This window comes from Pelodiscus sinensis, unplaced genomic scaffold (genome assembly GCF_049634645.1).
Source record: "Pelodiscus sinensis isolate JC-2024 unplaced genomic scaffold, ASM4963464v1 ctg76, whole genome shotgun sequence".
Taxonomy (NCBI): Eukaryota; Metazoa; Chordata; order Testudines; family Trionychidae; genus Pelodiscus; species Pelodiscus sinensis.
This window is the reverse complement of record NW_027465891.1, coordinates 463099-484327: the sequence shown is the minus strand read 5'-3', so window position 1 is coordinate 484327 and position 21229 is coordinate 463099. Positions and strand designations below refer to the sequence as shown.

The window sequence follows — 21229 nt, the reverse complement described above, 5'->3', positions numbered from 1 at the left end:
AGCAAGAGGAAGGGATGGGACGGGTGTCGCCTCATCTGGGCCAGCCCTGTCTCCTTGCTGCCGGACAGGCCACAGGGCCTGGGAGTCTCTCGTCTGGCAGGGCCTGTGCATGGGCATGAAGAGTGGGCCCCAGCCACGCGCCCCGTGGAGGGCTCCAGGCTGGCTGGCGAGACCAGCTGTGTCCTGGCCCCGTGTCACCGTCTGGCCGGGCAGGGAAAGACCATGGGGAGTTTCTGGCTGTCCCTGCTGGAAGAATATTCAGCCCTGTGCTCTAGGCCCCCACCCACGCGGGACCGGGGCTCTGCCTGCAAGGCCCTGCCCCCTCCCGGCCCAGAGCCCCGGCACCGACCGGCCTGGCTGCTCTGCTTCCCGGCAGGGGTGACGGCCAACGCCCCGAACCCCGGCATCGTGAAGACCGAAATCATGCGCCACTTCAACTGGCTGGTTCGCCTGCTGTTCAGCATCAGCAGCCTCTTCATCTCGGTACGTGGCCGGCGCCCTGCCCCGGGGTCCAGCTCAGCGGGGGCCAGGCAGCCCTACTGTGAGCGCCAGGGGCCGCAGGGAGGGCTTTGCGGGGCCCCCGGGGCTGGGGCAGGCCCAGGAGATGGGCGGGAAGCCCGGGGAGCAGCAGCCGCTGTACGGGGAAGCTTTTCCCTCCTGCCGGCCCGCAGCCGCTGTTCCCCTCTCAGCCCAGGCACGAGTGGGCCGCTGTGCTGGAGCAGGGCAGACCCTGAGCCAGCCCCTGGTGCATGGGGGTCCTGGCCCCTCATCGCAGCCCAGCCCCCACTGGGTCCAGAGCAGCCAGCGAACGGGCCTTGGCCGAGCGGGGCTCCCCCACACCCCACCCAGGCCTGGCTCCTGCAGCCACCCAAAGGAGCCAGCCCCAGCCCGCCAGGAACCAAAGCACCCTTCCCTCAGCTCTCGCCCCACGTTGTCACCCCCGGCCTGCCCCACAAGGCCGCCCCGGGCCCGCCCCACGTCTTTACCCCCGCCCCATGTTGTCACCCCCAGCCTGCCCCACAAGGCCTCCCCGGGCCCGCCCCACGTCTTTACCCCCGCCCCATGTTGTCACCCCCGGCCTGCCCCACGTCTTTACCCCTGCCCCATGTTGTCACCCCCGGCCTGCCCCACAAGGCCTCCCCGGGCCCGCCCCACGTCTTTACCCCCGCCCAATGTCATGAAGCAGTCACCGCCCCATGTTATCACCCCAGGCCCGCCCCACGTCTCTACCCCCGACCTGCCCCCGCCCTATGTCTTCCCTCTGGGCCTGCCTCCCGCAGCTTCAGCTACTGCATCGCTGCCCCCACCCTGGGACCCCACTCTCCCGGCCCCCGGCCCTGCTCCCGCTGATGTGGGTCTGCGATGGCAATAAAGCCTGGGGGCGGCCTGGGGTGACGCTGTGCCTTGCCCCGCAGTCGGCCGAGCAGGGAGCGGTGAGCACCATTTTCTGCGCCGTGGCGGAGGAGCTGGAGGGCGTCTCGGGGAAGTACGTGGACAGCGACTGCCGGCTGGTGCTGCCCTCTGCGGCCGCCCGCGACCAGGGCCTGGCCCGCAAGCTGTGGGAGGAGTCGGAGCGGCTGACGGGCCTTGCCAAGGGCAGCGGCATGTGACCAAGGGGACCCACCGCCCGGCCCGAGGGCCGCCAGCTCGTCCTGGGTGCAGGAATCGGGTGAGCCATTGCGGTGCCGGTGCCACAGGACTGGCACGGGAGGGCCTGGCAGCCGGGACCTTCACTCGCCCCCCCCAGGAGGCTGGGCCGAGCCGTCTGCCAAGGGGAGGCGCAGCCGCGGGGTGACAGATGCTCTGTTGCAGGCGCTGTGCTCCCTTGGGGCCTCAGCTTTATTAAATGCAGCTCTCTGGTGCCAGCGCGTGGGGTGGCTCCTTCCGCTCACTGCCACGCGAGGGCCAGGTCCAGCCGCTGCTCGCGGACGGTGCGCAGCAGCTGGTCGTAGTGGCGCCGGTGGATGTCCGGGCAGCCGGCCACGTTCAGGGAGCGCAGCCCGTTGTCCAAGGCCAGCAGGCAGCGCAGGGTGGGGCTGGTCACCTGGCTCCCGGCCAGCGAGAGCTCCCGCAGCTGGGGCAGGGCCCCGGGCGCCGCCAGCACCTGCTGGAACACGCCGTCCAGGGAGAAGGGGAGGCTGAGCAGGGCCACGGTCTCCAGGCTGCGGGAGCGGTGGAGGAGGGAGGCCAGGCTGGCCCCCAGCACAGCGGCATGCAGGGACGGGAGAGGCCCACCCAAGCTGTCCAGACCCAAGCTGAAGTGCCGGAGCTTGGGGAAGGGGTGGCGGAGCAGGTCCAGCTCCCAGGCCTGTGGCTCCCCGTCGGGCTCGGCTGGCGGGGCGGGCCCGCGGGGGGCGCTCAGGTGGCAGCTGAAGGCACAGAGCTGGGGGCAGCAGTCCAGCAGGGCGCAGAAGGAAAACGCCTCGTCGTAGGAGAAGCCGTGCAGGGAGAGGGACTGCAGCTGGGCTCCCAGGCTCCGGGCCACAGGGAGCATCTCTGCCAGCCCCCGGCCCTGGTGCCCCGTGCAGTGCACGGCCAGCTGGGTGAGGCGGCTTCCGGCCAGGCTGGCCCAGCCGGTGCCAGGGCAATCGCTGAGGGACACGGCCACCTCTGCCACCTCCGGGCACACGGCGCAGACCACGGCCAGGAACGGCTCCTCCAGCTCCTCCACCCGCCGGAGAGGCAGCGTGAGCCAGGAGTCGGCCGCGCAGGGAGCCGGCCTGCCCCGGGCCAGCTCCTCCAGCGAGGGGAACCCCGCCTGGCCCTGCGGGCCGTGGAGCCACTGCGTGTGGATGAGACCCAGGGCCTCTGGGACGTGGCTGTTGGCCAGGAACTGCAGGCTGGGCAGGGCCAGCAGCACGAAGGCCAGGGCTCCCACCAAGTCCTGGCCGTGGCCCTGGGGCTCTACCCCGCGGGCCAGCAGCACCCGCAGCACCGGGCAGCCCCAGGCGCGCTCAGTCTGGTCGTAGGCCAGGTGCAGCAGGGAGCCGGGCCCCACCTTGGGGCAGCGCGAGACGTCCAGCTCCCGCAGCCGCCGGCAGTTGGCGCCCACGGCCGCCAGCACCTGCGTGTTGGCCTGCGTCTCGGCCAGGCCCAGCTTGCTGAGACCGGGCAGCCCTTCCACCAGGTCCACCAGCGCCGACGCCGGCACCCGGCTGCAGCCGCCAAGCTCCAGTTCCGACAGGGTCTGCAAGGGGAGAGGAGACAGACCCTGCCCTCAGGGGGCCTGATGCCATCGCCCGGGGCACCTGGCTCCAAGGCGCGGGCGGGGCGGGCAGGTCCTCCCTCAGCCGGGCCCCTGCTGTGCTGAGCATCCCTCCCGCCCCCGGCTCTATCTGCCCTGGACGCTCTGCTCCCCTGGCTGCTCCGCAAACACTGAGCCCAGGGCAAGCGCCTGTCCCGGCTACCCAGCAGCCCCGAGGCCAGAGCTCAGCTCTGCCTCCCAGAGCTGGGGCCCGAGCCACAGACCCCGGAGCCCTGCCTCCCAGCCAGCAGCTCCGTCCCTGCTCTGAGCAGCAGGCATCATTCCCCTCGCAGGAGTCCTTAGCTCTGACCACTAGACCCCACTGCCCTCCCACGGCTGGGAGAGAGCCAGCCGGGCGCCCGCAGGAGGCTGCTCTGGCGGGTGCGACAGCAGGGGCCAGGCTCCGCCTACCTGGCACCGCACCGCGATCAGCTGGGCGATGGCGTGGCTGACCAGGCCCGGGCAGGAGCGCAGGCTCAGCGCCGTCAGGTGGGGCACCAGCAGCAGGTGGAGCATGGCCCGCGTCAGGCGCCGGGTCTCGCCAAGGAGCTGGAGCAGGTCCTGGACCAAGCAGCCGGCTGCGTGGGAGACACGCGTTCAGCGGCCTCGCTGGGCCGGGGCAGAGCCGACGGGGGCGTCGGCACCGTGAAAAGGCCAGGCCGGAAAGCCGGCGGCGAGCCCAGCCACAGCCGCGGGGGGGGGGGCTGGCGTGGGGGGGGGCCAGCGAGCCCAGCCAGAGCCGTGGGGGGGGGGGGCAGCGAGCCCAGCCAGAGCCGTGGGGGGGGGGCCAGCGAGCCCAGCCACAGCCGCGGGGGGGGGGGCTGTCGTGGGGGGGGTCCAGCGAGCCCAGCCAGAGCCGCGCGGGGGGGGGGGGGCAGCGAGCCCAGCCAGAGCCGCGCGGGGGGGGGGGGGGCCCAGCGAGCCCAGCCAGAGCCGCGCGGGGGGGGGGCAGCGAGCCCAGCCAGAGCCGCGGGGGGGGGGGCAGCGAGCCCAGCCAGAGCCGCGGGGGGGGGGGGCAGCGAGCCCAGCCAGAGCCGCGCGGGGGGGGGGCTGGCGTGGGGGGGGGCCCAGCGAGCCCAGCCAGAGCCGCGCGGGGGGGGGGGGCTGTCGTGGGGGGGGGGGCAGCGAGCCCAGCCAGAGCCGCGCGGGGGGGGGGGGCAGCGAGCCCAGTCAGAGCCGCGCGGGGGGGGGGGGGGCAGCGAGCCCAGTCAGAGCCGCGCGGGGGGGGGGGGCAGCGAGCCCAGTCAGAGCCGCGGGGGGGGGGGGGGCTGGCGTGGGGGGGGGTCCAGCGAGCCCAGCCAGAGCCGCGCGCGGGGGGGGGGGCAGCGAGCCCAGCCAGAGCCGCGCGGGGGGGGGGCAGCGAGCCCAGCCAGAGCCGCGGGGGGGGCTCACCCAGCTCGTTGAAGGGCCCCAGGATGTAGCGGAAGTGGTACTCGTCCAGGTAGTTCTCGCTGTAATCCTTGGCCCACACGCTCTGCATGTTCCCGGCCACGCTGCCCAGGCAGAGGCGGCTCAGCGGGGCGACGCCCTTCCTCCGGGGCATGGGCTGCGGGCAGGCAGGGCCAGATCAGAGGGGAGATCCGCGCCCTGCTGCCCCCAGCACCGCCATGTCACGCACTGACGGAAGGGGGGGAAAGGCCAGTGGGGGTGGGAGCAGCTCCCCGTCCACCGCAGGCAGGGGCCGCTCCCGCCCCACGGGCCCCGCAGGCAGGGGCCGCTCCCGCCCCACGGGCCCCCGCAGGCAGGGGCCGCTCCCGCCCCACGGGCCCCGCAGGCAGGGGCCGCTCCCGCCCCACGGGCCCCGCAGGCAGGGGCCGCTCCCGCCCCACGGGCCCCGCAGGCAGGGGCCGCTCCCGCCCCACGGGCCCCGCAGGCAGGCCCCCCGCACGTCCCCTCCCGCTCGCCTGGCTTCTTTCCTCCCTGCCCCACTGCCCTGCCTTTGCCCCGAGCTTTGCTCTCCTCTGCGCCCCCCTGCCCGGCATTTCGCCTACGCCCCCACTAGGGCAGCCTGCCCCACAGCCTGCCCCACAGCCGGCTGCTTCCGAAGCCGCCGGGACTGAGGCGGGTCCCGCCGGGTGGGTTCGCACGGCAGGGTGAGTTTAAATCCTGCCCAAAGCTACAGGCTGCTGTGACGGCGAGTTGGGGTCCCGATCCTGCACCCCCGCAGCAGCCAGTAGAACGGGGGGTTATTGATTGTCCGGGAGGCGGGCACCGGGGCGCAGGGCCAGGCCCTAGGGTTGGGGTCCATCGCCCCTAGTCCCAGCCTAGCCTCTTCTCTCCATGCACCTCCCCTGCCCGCCAGTCCTGTCCCCCCTCCGTAACTTGGAGAACTGGTTTTGCTCCTGGGCACCCCCGCTTGGACGGCCCCCACCGCCGCGCTCAGTAACCAGCAAGGTACTGACACTGCAGCACAGCGGCCCTGGGCCCAGCGGCAGGCGAGGACCCAGGCCCCAGGAAATGCTGGGCCAAGGCGGATTGGGCATGAGGGCGGAAGGCAGCAGGAGCCGGGGCCACGGATGGGGCGGTGCTGAGCGAAGGGGCTGGGGAGAAGCGAAGCCAGAATCTCAGTCAGAAGCCGCCCCCCCCAGACACTGGCCGGGGACCAGATGCCGGGGTGCGGGGAGCCCCCCTCGCTGGAGCTGCCAGGCGATCGCCCTGCAGGGCGTGGGGCAGAGGGGAGCGGGGCAGGGCCGGAGCAGAGCCTGTCCCGATGTTTCCGGGGCGCTGGCTGTCATCCGGCGGGCTCAAGGGGAGTGCTGGGGCGCGGGCAGCCAGGGAGCCCCCTCCCTGAAGAGAAGCTGCCCCACTTCCTGAACCCCCCGGGTCCCCACGTGCTGGTCCCGCGTCCTGGGCGCCCTGCCGGAGCCAGGAACGGGGCCGGACTGACGCGCTCTCGCAGCCTCTGGGCCCCCGGGACCGCCGCCCAGCAGCAGGCCGGCTCCCTGGCTCCAGCTGTCCCGGCAGCGCCCGGCCCCGCCTCAGGGGCACCCCGCCGGCGTGTACGGTGGGGCAGAGGCTGGGCGGGCCGGGGCCGGCTCTGGAGAGGGCGCGGAGCTGCTACGTGGGAGTCCCCGCGGCCGCTGGCGTTTCACGGGCCATGGCTCGGGTCGGACACTCCCGCCCGCCGCCCCAGCCCTTCCCGCTCCCGCCTTCCCACCTGAGCTGCCGGAGCCGCGGCGGGACCCGGGAGCGCGGCTCCTTCCTCCAGAGCCAGCGGAGTTCCCCGGGACGGCCCCTGCCAGCAGCGGCCCCACCCCTCGGGCCCGGCCGTCAGCGGGGCGCCTCCCCGAGGGCGGGCAGAGCAGCGAGGTCTCCCCGGATGTCGAGGGGCCGGGCGGGCGAGGGAACCTTTCGCTGGACCCGCTCAGGCGGCGAGCGGCGAACCCCGGGCCCCGGCCCTTAGAGTGGACTGCCGGATCCCGCGGGCAGCTCGGCTCGCCAGGGCCCCTCGGGGCAGCGAGTGGCACCGGACGCTGCAGCCGGGACTTGGAGCCAGGCACGTTACGAGCGCAGGCGCGCAGGCTCGGCCTCTGCCGGCCGCCGGGGGGTCAGGCCTGGGGGTCGGGCAGGTGTTTGCCAGGCACTCGCCATCAGCGGGCACAGCCGCGTGGGAGCCGAGGAGCAGAGCTAGCGCCGCGCTGGGCAGACAGCTGGGGCCGCAGCCCTGCCCCTCCCAGCTCCCTGGTGCCAGCCCCCCATGCACCGAGCGCAGCCGCGACCAGACCCCTGCCCCTCCCAGCTCCCTGGTGCCAGCCCCCCATGCACCGAGCGCAGCCGCGACCAGACCCCTGCCCCTCCCAGCTCCCTGGTGCCAGCCCCCCATGCACCGAGCGCAGCCGCGACCAGACCCCTGCCCCTCCCAGCTCCCTGGTGCCAGCCCCCCATGCACCGAGCAGAGCCGCGACCAGACCCCTGCCCCTCCCAGCTCCCTGGTGCCAGCCCCCCATGCACCGAGCAGAGCCGCGACCAGACCCCTGCCCCTCCCAGGTCCCCTGGTGCCAGCCCCCCATGCACCGAGCAGAGCCGCGACCAGACCCCTGCCCCTCCCAGGTCCCCTGGTGCCAGCCCCCCATGCACCGAGCAGAGCCGCGACCAGACCCCTGCCCCTCCCAGCTCCCCTGGTGCCAGCCCCCCATGCACCGAGCAGAGCCGCGACCAGACCCCTGCCCCTCACCAGCTCCCTAGTGCCAGCCCCCCATGCACCGAGCAGAGCCGCGACCAGACCCCTGCCCCTCACCAGCTCCCTAGTGCCAGCCCCCCATGCACCGAGCAGAGCCGCGACCAGACCCCTGCCCCTCCCAGCTCCCTGGTGCCAGCCCCCCATGCACCGAGCGCAGCCGCGACCAGACCCCTGCCCCTCCCAGCTCCCCTGGTGCCAGCCCCCCATGCACCGAGCAGAGCCGCGACCAGACCCCTGCCCCTCCCAGCTCCCCTGGTGCCAGCCCCCCATGCACCGAGCAGAGCCGCGACCAGACCCCTGCCCCTCCCAGCTCCCTAGTGCCAGCCCCCCATGCACCGAGCGCAGCCGCGACCAGACCCCTGCCCCTCCCAGCTCCCCTGGTGCCAGCCCCCCATGCACCGAGCGCAGCCGCGACCAGACCCCTGCCCCTCCCAGCTCCCCTGGTGCCAGCCCCCCATGCACCGAGCAGAGCCGCGACCAGACCCCTGCCCCTCCCAGCTCCCTGGTGCCAGCCCCCCATGCACCGAGCAGAGCCGCGACCAGACCCCTGCCCCTCCCAGCTCCCTGGTGCCAACCCTCAGGGCCCCAAGGATCGGGCCCCCAGCTGCTCCCTTGGTGCCGCTAGCAGCGCCCCTGCTCCTGAGCTCTCGAGCCCCAGCCGCTCGCGCCTGCCTTTATGCCCCGCCCCTCCGTGTTCTAGGCCCCGCCCCCTATGTCCCCTTCCCCGTGCCGTAGGACGCTCTGACGCCCGCGCCGACTCGGCTTCAGAGCGCCTGCGTGACGCTCCCCGTAGGCCCCCTGCGGGCTGCCCGCGGCGCTGCCTGACCGGAAAGTTCTGCGCTGAGGAGCCCGGCGCCTGTGGGTGCGTCAGGCGGCGCGAGCGCCAACGGCGGGCGGGGGCGGCGGCAGGTAGCGACCCCCCGGCACCGGGCGGGCGCCTCCCTTCTGCGAGGGGGGCCACTTGGGGCAGGGAGGGGGCGGGGCGGGTAGCAGGGCCGGGGGCGGGGGGGGCAGAGCCTGGGGCAGGGCGGGAGGGGGGCGGGGCGGGGGTAGCAGGGCCTGGGGCTGGGGGGGGGGCAGAGCCTGGGGCGGGGCGGCAGAGCCTGGGGCAGGGCGGGAGGGGGGCGGGGCGGGGGTAGCAGGGCCTGGGGCTGGGGGGGGCAGAGCCTGGGGCGGGGCGGGGGGGCAGAGCCTGGGGCGGCGGGAGGGGGGCGGGGCGGGGGTAGCAGGGCCTGGGGCTGGGGGGGGGCAGAGCCTGGGGCAGGGCGGGAGGGGGGCGGGGGGGCAGAGCCTGGGGCGGCGGGAGGGGGGCGGGGCGGGGGTAGCAGGGCCTGGGGCTGGGGGGGGCAGAGCCTGGGGCAGGGCGGGAGGGGGGCGGGGGTAGCAGGGCCTGGGGCTGGGGGGGGCAGGGCACCGGGAAGTTTCTCTTTGCAGCCGGTTGCCTCGCTGGAGCCGAGGCCCGGCCTTTTGTCTGGTGGCTGAGTTTGGCAGCCAGGCCTGGCTGTGCCCCGCCCTGTCAGCCCGGGAGGTGCCCAGCCAGAGGGAGGATGCGGGCTCCCTTCCTGGCCCCAGAGCCTCCCGCACTAAGGGTTTGCTTTCAGGAGCGTAAAGAGGCCACGCGCCAAGGAAAGGCGCGACCCTTGGTGTTGCTTGTGCCTCGGCTTACCCTGACATCTCTGCAGGAGGGGGGCATGGTAACCCAGCAGGTGTTCCTTGCCTCCCTGAAGACGAGTAAAGTTCCCTCGAAATAAACTGTGTGGTCACCAAATGCTTCGAGAAAAAGCACGGATTTGCCCAATGTTTTGGCAGCTGTTCTCTCTGATGGGGCAGCAGTGCAGACAGCAGGACTTTGTCTAGTGTTTTACTGTAATTTATTTGTAATTCCCTCCTTAATGGAAATGCACTTAGCCGCTAGGATAGTACTTTTCATGGTGTAGTGTAAGACTTGATAGAGCCTGCATTTCCCCTAAGAGGTAGGTAGGTGGCAGAATTCCCATTGACAGATCAGAAACCTCAGGCACAAAGAGGTGAAATAAGGTTCCCAGTTGCACGCACTTTGAGTTATTGGCATAGTTAGAATTCAGACTCTGGAGTTTCAGGTTCCCAGCTCTCCTCTAAGATCACAACCAATGTGTGCTCAGAAACAATTCTGCTTTATTTAAACTTTATAGTCCCCATTAATAATGTTGCTAGGGTTACATTGTTTATTAAGTTGCCTGCTTTCTGCCCTACCTGGAGACCCAAATGTTAGTTGTTGTATATTAATTTTGCAAAGCCCTTTCCAATTGTATCAGTGCTATCCAGGTAGCATTTGGATACAGTTCTCACACAGCCAGCAGTGTCACTGTTAGCGGGAGGTGGAAAGGGGTTTTCTTTCACAGTTTAGGAAGAGAAATGCTAGTACAAATGTCAATGAATGAACAATCGCCACAGTCTGTTACTGTGAAAATAATTGTCACTAAGCAGGTGACTCGTTTGTAGAAACACAGATTTTGTTTTTGTGCAGTTGTTCCCATCCGCAAACTTACAAACAAATGACAGCATATCCAGAAAAGCTCAAATGCCTCAGAGACTCAATGACACCTTCATAAAGCACTTTAAAAAATGCAGGATTTTTCAGTTTACTCCAGATGCTGCTTGTTGCTACAATTTTTGTTTTAATGTCCATGCAATTGACCGTTTTTTCTCTGGAGGAATGCTGGCAACTTCCACGTAGGGCATGGAAGCAGGTTTCATTTTGCAGTCTTTAGTTATACGTCTTTCAAGTATTTTGCATGTGTTGAAAAGAACCCTACAGAATATAATATAGTTACAAAAAAGCAAAATTGTTATCTATTGCTCATAGAAACCAAAACCTGATTATGGCATCTCTTATACTAAAGGTGTCCCAACTCACTTCACATCAATAACTCTTATAACATCTTCAGAATACTTTAAGCAACAAATTTTGGACTGTATCTGTGAAATGTGTATAGAACATTTTTCCTGATGCAGGTGCTGATTTAGAAAACTTTGTTTCAGTGTTTTATGCACTCTGTTATGATTACAGTGTTCTAGAACTACAGATGCTCTTGTCTCCTAGTATGAAAACGTTCTAAGGGACAAAAAATGAGTCATTGGCCCACATCTTTGCCAGCATAAGTTCCCTTTTGTTAGACTTCCATCTGAAAGCCCATTCATAAGGCGGGCAAGCTTTAAAAATATGCTTTTTATGGAGGGAGCCTTCCTGGGAGGTGTATGGGTTGTGGGGGCAGGATCATCTGCAGAGAAAAGTCTCTGCTATCAAGGGCAGTAACAAATCTGAGCCCTCGGATAACATGCCATCACTACGAGTGAATATGCGCTCGTTGAGACTCTTCATGCAAATCCCTGCTTTCTTGTTGGCCTCTGGTGTATTTTTCAAGGACTGCACTTCCTACAGGTACAAGTCATAACGGCAGTTTACTCCTCTGAGAATTGTCAGAATTCTGTCAGTCATATGTTCCCTAAGGCACAGGTTGGCGTCCTAGTTAGCCAGTGGCATTGATTGCTCGGGCCTATGTATTTTTCTAGATGAAGCCACTCTGTCAGACGCTACCGTTTCTTGGGCACAAGAACAAAACACACCACACAGTCAACCTGTGAAACTATTGCCAGGGGATGTTATAAGGTCAAAACTATAATGCTGCTCAAAAAAGAATGAGATCAATTTGTGGCAGGATAGATCCATCAGTGGCTGTTAGCCAAGCCGGTCGGGGTGTGGCCTAGAGCGCTGAGTGTCCTTTGACTGATTCCCAGAAGCTGGGAGTGGATGGCGGCAGATGGATCACTCACTCGGTTCCCCTCTTTTGTTCGTTCCCCGGAAGACACCTGTCATTGGCCATGGTCTGAAGAATATCAGAACGGCCACACTGGGTCAGACCAATGGTCCAGCCAGCCCAGTGTCCTGTCTGCCGACAGCGGCCAACACCAGGTGCCCCAGAGGGAGGGAATGCAACAGGGAATCCTCATGTGATCCCTCCACTGTCACCCACCCAAGACAGGACATCGGTCTGACCTACTGTGGCTGCTGTTATGCTCTAAAGTAGGTGTCTGAGAACTGGGTCTCTGTTGTTAGCTCTGTAATTTTGTGTTGATATTTGGGAATTAGGTAAATAGTGGTGCTTGTTGAGACTGCTTAATGTTACTGAGCAGTAGGGATGTTAAGATGCGGTTAATTGGCTAATCGATTAGTCAATAGAACTTTTATTGGTTAGTCGATAGGGGAATGCAGCCTGGCTCAGTTCTGTCTCATGCCGAGTTTGGGACCTACCCCCAAAGTCTATGCTTATCGGATAGTCGACTAGTCACTTACAGCCCTAGTCTCTCTCTGCCCGCTGCCGAGTCTTTGGTTGCCTGCTTTTTCTCCTCCACCCTCCAGACAACATCCCATTTAATTGGGTAACTGGTTAACCGATTAAAGGGAGTTGGCAGCAGGCCCCCACCGGTTGACTGGAGCTAGTAAACCTCACCCATTAAGGGAGGGGCTTACAAGTAACCCTTTCACATCCTAGGTAGGCACTTTTCCTTGGCAGAGATTGCTTCCCTGGGTTTCTTTGCTCAGAGCAGCCCTGTGTCCTTCTTACTTCCTGTCTCTCTGAGGTACCTATGCACATCCTCTTGGTCTCCAGCCCTTCTATTGGGAGAATTAGCCTCTGTTACCAGCTCTCCCCCAAACCCTTGAAAGAGCAAGTTAGAGAACAGAAGCTCCCCTCTGCTTTCTTCAGTGTCAGATGGGACACAAACAGCACTCATTTCTGAATGGAAAACTTTGCCCAGGGCTGTAACAAGGGCCAGGCGAATGAGGCCCTTGCCTTGGCCGCGTAGCTGAGGGGGTGCAGAAAAGACAGCTACTGCGCTGTCTTCCTCGTGCCTCATGCCACGTCAGCACCCCGCCTGCGCCAAGGACGGTCTTGTCTCAGGCGCCAAATTAGCTAGTTACGACTCTGACTTTGCCTGATGATGTTCTGGTCTTTACATCAAAGATAAATTACTACTCGTCACTGTCCCCAATTATCTTGCTTACTGTGGTCATGCTGGGTGAATGCCTTTACTGACTTTACAGCGTATTACAAATGACATCTTTCCTCCAGGTAGCACTGATGGCAGGGAACAATCTCAGCAGCACTTGTTCCAGACAGAACCAGGCTATCTCATAATTCCAGTAAGCTGCCCAAGGACGGCCAGCCTGGATAGCACCTCTGACAGAATGGTCGCCTTTTAGAATACTGAGCCAGTGACTAAGCAGAACTCAGAGTGCTCTTATTGTGAGCCGAAATTCAGTACTTCTCCCCGTTTGGGCACGTGCAGCCCAGTGGGCTTGCTGGCCATGTTCGGTGGAGTCCTGTAACATCACACCGTTTATTAGGTAGGCAGGAGGGATAGCCTCAAGCGAAGAGCAGCCTACAGTACAGAGATGGGTCGAGCGAAGCTGTGTAATTTGAGTTTAGTAGCGTAACTCAGTTCAACATAGCTTTGCTCAAAGCTTACCGCAGGTCTGCACCGCACTAGGTCCCCATCGACTCCCCTTGCTCATCTCATTCTGGTGGAGTATCAAGAGTCAGCGGCAGAGTGATCAATGGTTGGTTGTGTAGGCATACTAAATCGACCCCCACTAAATCACTTTCCCCATTGATCCAGCCTGTAGAGAGGACACGCCCTAAGACGTGGTCAACCTGGGTTTTGTTTGGCTCTGCCAAAGGCTTGCTGTGTCATCTCGCGTAAGCCACTTTTCAGCCTCTGTTGTTTCCCCTGACTTAAAACCAGGACAATTATATTGAAGCTCTTCCCAGTGGTTTGGGGAAGATTCATTGCAAAATGAAATGCAGAGGACTTCCAGACTAAGGTTTAGCAGTGTGCAGTAGAACCGGTTATTAGGAGGGAGGTCACTGGAGCTGCTGCTTTGGTGGTTTGGGCCTCCATGTGTGAGAGGGAGGATTGTCTGGTGCAATATGAAGACCGAAATGCCTTCTGGGACCGCTGAGTGTGGAATTACAGGGATTTCTGCACTTACCCTCGGAGGGCGTGGGAATTGTATTCTTCTTTCAAATGCCATTGTGATAAAATGAGTAAGGACAGAGAGAATTTAGAAAATACAGGAGGATCGCTATGAAACTAGCCTTCAGCCACACCTTCCAGCCAGCACCCTGCAGAATGCTCTTCACCTATCTGGATTTTAAGTGACTTGCCCGTAGGCGCTAATGCTACAGTGTGAGCTATTCCTTAGTGTTCTGTTGCGTCTCTTCCTAGGGACCTTTGCAAACAAGCTTTAATTCCAGTTGTGTGGAAGTGAGAGCGAAAGGGTAATGTTGCGTATCAGAAAATGAGCAATGCACTGAATGAGATGCATTGAATTACGAAATGTCTATTCACCATTCTGAGTGGTATGACGGGAGTGCAGCTAATAGGTAAAAAGCAGTTCTGTTTTGTCGACAGTATTGTTTACATTGTTCCCTCCTTATTTCACTTAAGCATGTCGCTGCTTTAAATCTCTGAGTGAGAGCGGGCATCTTTTAAACGGGCTCACCCTTGATGCAGTTAGAAACAATGAAGGCTAATGGTACATGCAGGGAAGAGCTGGTTGATCGCCAGAGCTATGGATGACTGTGGAGAGGTGTTCTGCTGTGAAATAATGAGCTGTTGTTCTGATGGAGATGATCTTGAACTGAAATTGACTAACCTGCTCCTGTTACCAGCAGATGTAGCTTGGATACGGCATCCCGTGGTCCTCTGTGTTGCTATGGTTACCTTTTCAGTGAGGTGCTTTTGATGTATTGATTGCAATCTTGATCGCTTCAGTTTTAGGCAAATAGAAGGGATGGGTGGCGAAGGGCTATAGAACAAGTCCGAAGACCCCTCTCACTGGCCTTGGGTGCTTGCTGCCTGGTGTTGCTGCAGCTGCTGCTCTGCGACTGCTGAACGTGGGCAATGGTGCAGGTTTTCAGGGCGCAGCCGCGGCACTCCCCATCTGCAGGGTCCTAATGCCCAGTGGCTCGGTTCTCAATTGCAGAAGGAGTTGGAGTTTCCTGCAGCGAGCAAAGTACCTGCCCTGAGTGTCTGACTTGTAGCTAATCTCTGAGACCGAGCCTCTTGTGTGCTGGCTGCTTGCAGGTCAGAGCTGGCAGTGACGGCGTAAGTGTGCTGAGATGCATTTCTTCGCCTAGTCCCGGCGCTTGAATGGCAGAGAGGGTCCCAGGAACTTGCCTGCCGGTGTTTGATGGCAGTGGCCTCTCAGCCTGCTGAACTTTCAGCAGGTTCCTTTGCCCACTAGCTGCTGTCTGCTGGACCAGGCATCACCTGACCTCCTCCCCCCCCACCTTGGGAAGGGGTGGGGGCCTGCCCTGCTCTGGCACCAGTTCCCTCCCGTGGAGGGGAGTGGCAATTGTAGGGGTTGTTGCTCAGCAGATTGGGGCTTATTCGTTCTTGTATCGCAGTAGTGCCTAGAAGCTAGCCAGGCTGGGGCCCCAGAGGCTGTACTGACATCACTGACTTGTGCTTTTCAGTCTGAGAACTGACTGTACAATACTTTAACTGTATTACTGAAGCAAGCACCTATGAGATGCCAGGCACAGACCAGCGCCCGCTTGTGCTAGTTTCTGTACAATGTTAAATTTCGATGAGTTAATCGAATAGTTGATGGGATTTCCATCAACTATTGGACTAGCGTGTTCTGCCTTTGAAATGTACAAGAGCCCCAGCACAGGCTTCTGTTCATTTCAAAGATTGAAACGCCGCATGGAGCCAGTGGGGAGTCCCCCGCTGACCCCTGCTGGGGCTCTTGTACATTTCAAAGCGGAAGCACCGCATGGAGCCTGAGGTCAGCTTTCGCTTATTGGATAGCTGACTAGTCGCTTACACCCCTTAGTACAAACACAGAATAAAAGGAATATCCCAGCTTCAAAGGACTTACAAGGTAAATGCAAGGCAAGAGCCAACCGGTAGTCTGTCTGTAACCAAATGCAAAGAAGCAGTTAGGCAGTAGTGGTCAGCATGATGAGGGGCCATGGTCTCAGCACAGTAGACACACAGCTACTCTCAGTGTTTTGTGGGCATCATGGAAAAGTGTTGCATTTTAACCCTCCTTAAAACTTCCTGACTCAGCAGATCTACTCCTTGTACGTATTGGGGCCAGAGCTACACACTGAGGGCGGGGGGGAACAAAAATACTATTTTACACTTCAAGTATCAGAGGGGTCGCCGTGTTAGTCTGAATCTGCAAAAGCGGCGAGGAGTCCTGTGGCACCTTATAGACTAACTGAAGTGTAGGAGCATAAGCTTTCGTGGGCAAAGGCCCACTTCGTCCCATGCATCTGACCAAGTGTTACCTCAGACCATTTCTCCAATTTGTCCAGATCATTTTGAATTATGACCCTATCCTCCAGAGCAGTCGCAACCCCTCCCAGCTTGGTATCATCTGCAAACTTAAGCGTACTTTCAATGCCAATATCTAAATCATTGATGAAGATATTGAACAGAGCCGGTCCCAAAACAGACCCCTGTGGAACCCCACTTCTTATGCCTTTCCAGCAGGGTTGAGAACCATTAATAACTACTCTCTGAGTACGGTTATCCAGCCAGTTTTTACACGGCTTTGCACGGCTCTGTGCGCTGCAGGGAAGCAGGCACCAGCCCTCTACTGCTCCCATTGGCTGGGTTTCCTGGCCAATGGGAGTGACGGGACGGTCCCTGCAGTGTGCAGTGCCACTTCCTCCCCCCAGGGGCTTGGTCCATGCTGTGGCTTGCCTTGTTTGGCCTGTTGAGGCTTTGGGCTCTTTTCTCTCCCCCACGCTGCAGGGAGCTGGCATTAGCACTTCAGCCATGGTCCCAGCGCCCTCTCATGTGGCTATAATGCCAGCACTGGCTCACCCTGCTGTGTGCGGGGGAACCCTGAGCCTCGTGGGCTGGACCAAGGCACACCACGGGCTACGCTGTAGGTCCTCTTCCCTGGCTTATGCCTTTATAAAATGGTGAGTCTTTACGGTGCCACCGGACTCCTTGTGGTGTTCTATACAACTCCGAGCAGGCTTTAAACAATACAGGGGCATTGCATACATGTACTTGAAGGCAGACTCTTACTTGATTTGAAGCATGAGCAAGCAAGAAACCAGCTTGACTTTGAGTTCCGCAGGGGAGTAAGAAAAACCATCGTCTTGCTTGCAAATTGATCAGGCTTGATCTGGAGTCAGATTGACACAGCACAAGTGGAAACGCTCAGGGCCCTTTTTAGACCAGCTTTTCACGCCAGCCCCTCACTGCAAGACTCCACGCGCTGGGCGGCCAGCGGGAGGTTCGACACGCGCTGAAGCTATTTCGAGGGGCCCTGATCGCGTGTTGCGTGCTAGACGTGCTACGCCAGGCAGGGTCTTGCTGTTTGCTGATCAGTTGTACTGGCGCCTGAGGAAGAGCTCACATTTTTGCTCAGTTATCAGGTTGCTCTTAAAATGTGCTAGCTGCTCCCTCCAGTGAATGTCCCGTGGGCTGTGAATGGCCCACTGACCTTCCCAAGGGCAGTCGGTGGTAGAGCTACAAATTGACCCCTTTGTTCACTGCTTGAACTGCAAGACCCCTTGCTCCCTCATGGAGTAGTTAGTGACGGTGCAGTAGATGATTCACGTCCATAGCATGGGTGGACAAACACCATTCGACATGGGTCTAACCTGGTGACCTCCTGGCTGTGTGCCGAGAATGTGGCCTGGTTTGTGCCTCACGGCCTGTCACGTTCCGCATGTTGGGGGGGGTCTGCCCCTGCTTGCCAGCAAACCGAGGAGCTGTCATGCCTATCCCCTTGCCAGAGCCGAATGGGTCCCTACCACATGTCTTCTCTTTCACCTCTTTCCAAGGTCTTTGTTGCCAGGTCAGTCTGCTGTTCTGTCTAGTGCTCCATTAAAAGACACGGGTAGATCCTGCTTCAGAAATTGACGTCTTGACTCGGGAAACCTTGCATGCACAGCGAACATTCAAGACTTGTATCAAGATGCTTGGACGTGGCAGAAAATCCTCTCCCTCGCTGGGAGAACTGTGGCTTTTGCCACCCCCCTTTACTAGCACTGTGCCGAAGGTAGCAGTGCTCCTTTGCGAACAGGTTCAAGTCATGGCAGACTCCTCCCAGACGACCTCCTTGCTTGTGTTCTGCCCAGTTGGTCTAATTCAGGGGTGAATGCACGTAAACCCGTGTGGTAAATACGTTTTGTTTTCACTTGGGTTTTAAGGATCATGGGAAATGTCCCATAAATAAAATAAACCTTTGTGTATTTCATACTGAGCTCCCCATGAATATCTGCAGAGCAACTGTGCTAGCTTCTAAAGCTCTTCTTCAAGGGTCCCGCTGCCATGAGACCTGCAAAGCGCAAGGCAGGTAGAGTGCTGTTGGCGGCTGCTTGTTACGCTGATGGGCTCCCTGTTACCTCGTGGTCTCTCCCTAATCTCTATCCGTCTCTGTCCGATTTTATCCCTGGATTGTAGGCTGGTTGGCGCAGTGCACCCGTGTGCGTGTGAGGCATGGCTGGGGCCTCGGTGGCTGCTGTGTTACAAATAGGACATACAATGCTTGAAGCAGGTTCTCCAAAGTTCCCATAGGGTAGCCCACATCCAGAAACGATTTTATGGGTGTGTCCCCTCCCGAAGCTGGTGCTGTCGCTCGTTAACCCGTGCCTGTTGTGGAGCACGTCGGCCCTCTGGCTGCCCAGGGCTTCTTGGCAAGTGGCCAATAGGCTGTGGAGCCCCAGCAGGTGCTTGAGACCTACCTGGTAGAAGGCTCGCTCCCTGGGTGCACTCGGAGGGGCCCGTTGGGCTAGGAGTCCCTGGCTTCAGTCACCTGTGCTGGGCATGGAACAAGGAGGACTCGGGGGGGGGGGGGGGGGCATGGTCATCTGTTTAGGATCCCCGAGTCAAAGCAAAGCTCTTTGGGAATGTCTGGACTGCCGTCGCTGGGCGTGACTGCACAGTGTGGAGCCAGGCCGCAGCCAGCACTTCTCAAACTGTGGGTCAGGATCCCAAAGAGGGCTCTGGCCTGGCACTGGAGCTCTGGGGCTAGGCTTCAGCAGCACAGAGGCAGTGGGGGACACTGCCTTGCCGAGCCTGTAGAAGTGGGAGGTGCTGCTTGGGCATGGCCCGAGGGTTCAGGTGTGTAGAACGTGTGTCCCACCCTCGTTTAGACTGCTCATCCAAACCACGGCTCAGCGGGCGCAGGGCCACTGGTACTGCACTTGCTGGGTGTGCGGTGCCTGCACGAGGTGTCCCCAGCAGAGTCGAGGAGCCTGTGGCTAGGGTGCTCCACAGTAGATACCTCTGGCAGACTTGTTCTGCCTCCTCCACCAGTTGGTTTGTTGCTTCTGCCTGAGCATTGTAATGGATCAACACTTACTGACAGACGCCTTTCTGCCTCCCTGGGAACCCTCTGTTCCTTGAGACTGCGGGTCTCTCTGTAGGTGCTTAGCAGGGCAAGACAGGACAGTGCTTGCTAGCTAGCCTTGCTTGGCTCTGCTGACTACAATTCCTGGATCTTCTGGGTTTTCGGCCACTTCTCCTCACGCAGTCTCCTCCATGCTGATCTCGGGGCTCTGGCGCTGGGCTGTGATTGAAATGTATTCAGGTTTGGAATCCCTCAAGCCTCGGCTCTTGAGACACGTGCTTGAAGTGGCAAAGACTTTCCCTAAGTATGAGACACAGATGGCTCTGTTCTCATTCTTGACCTATTTCAATAGCTGTGGCAGGATTTCAAGGGATTTTGTTGAAGGCTCATTTGGCAGCCATTGTGGCTGCTCACGTTCTAGTCACTTGATGGTGTCACTGTTTGAAGAGGCTGTCACAGAGGAGCAGAACTTTGATTGTCAGGTCCAACTGGAGAGCCCTAAAAATGCGGAAGGAGTGCCCTGTTGGTACTGGGTGCCAGTGCGGACAGGTTCCCTTCAGTGATCTGGAAGACAGGGCCACCACCTCTTCCTTTGTAAAAGGAAATCCTTCAGGTTTTGTGTTTAGATTTTTGGGATTTAAAAACTGAGTGATACCAGTAGCAATTTTGGGGCTAATTGTGTTTTTTCCTCCCAGGTTTTCATATAAATATCTTCAGCTTACATACATTGTCACAAGTTGAGCCTCTCTGGTCCGGCAACATGCATGGCCCGGCAGGATTTTAGTTCGCCAGATGTCCACCTGTCATGGGTGTGGCCAAGTTTCCCTCAGTCCCATAATGTTTGTTTACAGCCTCCAGTCCTAGCGCTCAGGGTTCTGTGCTGTGGTTTAGCTCTCGTTTACCCCTCGTGACTTCTAAGAGCCCAGTGAGCGGTGGCAGTGCTGGTAATGCTGCTGGCCGATATTGACCTCCCGTGGTTTGGCAAATGTTCTGGTTCGGCACTGGTCAGGTCCCGAGGGTGCCGGACTGGAGAGGTTCAATCAGTATTAATGTCTCCAAGGAGCTCATAGTATATCATGCATTTGAATAGCTATCTGCCTCCTATTAAACTGAAAGGAATGAGGGTATGTCTACACTACAAAGTTAATTCGAACTAACGGACGTTAGTTTGAATTAACTTTGATAGGCGCTACACATGCAAACCGCTAGTTCGAACTTAATTCGAACTAGTGGAGCGCTTAGTTCGAACTAGGTAAACCTCATTTTACGAGGACTAAGCCTAGTTCAAACTTATTAGTTCGAATTAAGGGGTGTGTAGCCCCTTAATTAGAACTAGTGGGAGGCTAGCCCTCCCCAGGTTTCCCTGGTGGCCACTCTGGGCACCACCAGGGAAACTCTATTGCCCCCCTCCCGGCCCTGGACCCCTTAAAGGGGCACGGGCTGGCTATGGTGCCCGTGCCAGGTGCAAGCCTGCCAGCACCCAGCTAGCAGACCCTGCACCTGGCACGGCACAAGCCAGCCACCCGATGCCACCCAACCCTCCCCCTCTTCCTGGGACCAGGCTGGCGGCTCCTGGGAGCTTGCCCGGGACCGCAAGAGGCGGGCACCCACCTGGTCTAGTGTGGACATAGTGGACCTCATCCACGACCTCTGCACTAGGCACAGGAAAGTGGCCTTCTAGGGCAGGAGAGCTGCCAGCCTGGCCACCCAGGAGCAGGTGTGCATGAAAATCAAGGGGGTCCACTGAGACCCCCGACCCTGAGCCCTGAGCTTACAATGGCCATCCTGGGTCAGACCAAAGGTCCCATCTAGCCCAGTAGCCTGTCTGCCGACAGCGGCCAACCCTAGGGACCCTGGAGTGGATGGACCGAAGACAGTGACCAAGCCATTTGTCTCGTGCCATCCCTCTCCAGCCTTCCACAAACTTTGGGCAGGGACACCACTCCTACCCCTGGGCTAATACCACTCCATGGACCCAAGCTCCATCACTTTATCTCACTTCTCTTTAAACTCTGTTCTAGTTCTAGCCTTCACAGCCTCCTGCAGCAAGGAGTTCCATGGGTTGACTCTTTGCTTTGTGAAGAACAACTTTCTGTTACTAGTTTGAAGCCTGCTACCCATTCCTTTCCTTTGGTGTCCTCTAGTCCTTCTTTATGGGAACTAATGAAGAACTTTTCTTTATGCACCCTCTCCACCCAACTCCTGCTTTTAGAGACCTCTATCCTGTCCCCCCTCCGTCTCCTCTTTTCTAAGCTGAAAAGTCCCAGTCTCTTTAGCCTCTCTTCATATGGGACCTGTTCCCAACCCCTCATCATTTTAGTTGCCCTCCCCTCTCCCACCCTCTCTCTTCCCCTCTCCCACCTCCTTTTCCCAGTCTCCCCCAGTTTTGTTCAATAAAGAGATTCTATTTTTGAACACAATTGTCCTTTATTTTGTA

General features: G+C 60.5%; 3 protein-coding genes and 1 long non-coding RNA gene across 5 annotated transcripts in view; 2 read left to right on the top strand and 2 right to left on the bottom strand.

Moving 5' to 3' along the window:
• Positions 1-1861, top strand: part of LOC142824307 (retinol dehydrogenase 13-like) — a 41931-nt gene extending 40070 nt beyond the window's left edge. Inside the window, exons 5-6 of the mRNA XM_075916081.1 lie at positions 377-483; positions 1416-1861. Of these exons, the coding sequence (XP_075772196.1) occupies positions 377-483; positions 1416-1610 (302 nt within the window). The 3' untranslated portion in view covers positions 1611-1861. The remainder of the gene's footprint in view (positions 1-376; positions 484-1415) is intronic.
• LOC142824306 (uncharacterized) lies at positions 1819-7166 on the bottom strand. Its single transcript, XM_075916080.1, has 4 exons — positions 6402-7166; positions 4637-4790; positions 3656-3822; positions 1819-3187 (listed from the first exon to the last, which is right to left on the bottom strand). Exons 2-4 carry the CDS (start codon positions 4785-4787, stop codon positions 1889-1891), a joined length of 1617 nt encoding a protein of 538 aa, XP_075772195.1. The 5' UTR covers positions 4788-4790; positions 6402-7166; the 3' UTR covers positions 1819-1888.
• A 974-nt stretch (positions 7167-8140) lies between these two features.
• The window catches only part of DCTN1 (dynactin subunit 1), a 129909-nt gene continuing 116820 nt past the window's right edge, over positions 8141-21229 (top strand). The window contains 1 exon segment of the mRNA XM_075916079.1: positions 8141-8286. The gene's annotated coding sequence lies outside the window, so the exon portion shown is untranslated.
• On the bottom strand, positions 10032-12639 carry LOC142824308 (uncharacterized). Of its 2 annotated transcripts, none has more exons than XR_012899229.1 (2): positions 12501-12639; positions 10032-10215 (listed from the first exon to the last, which is right to left on the bottom strand). It is a non-coding gene; the product is annotated as an uncharacterized LOC142824308 (long non-coding RNA). The 2 variants fall into 2 exon arrangements; XR_012899228.1 differs by having other exon boundaries at positions 12469-12607.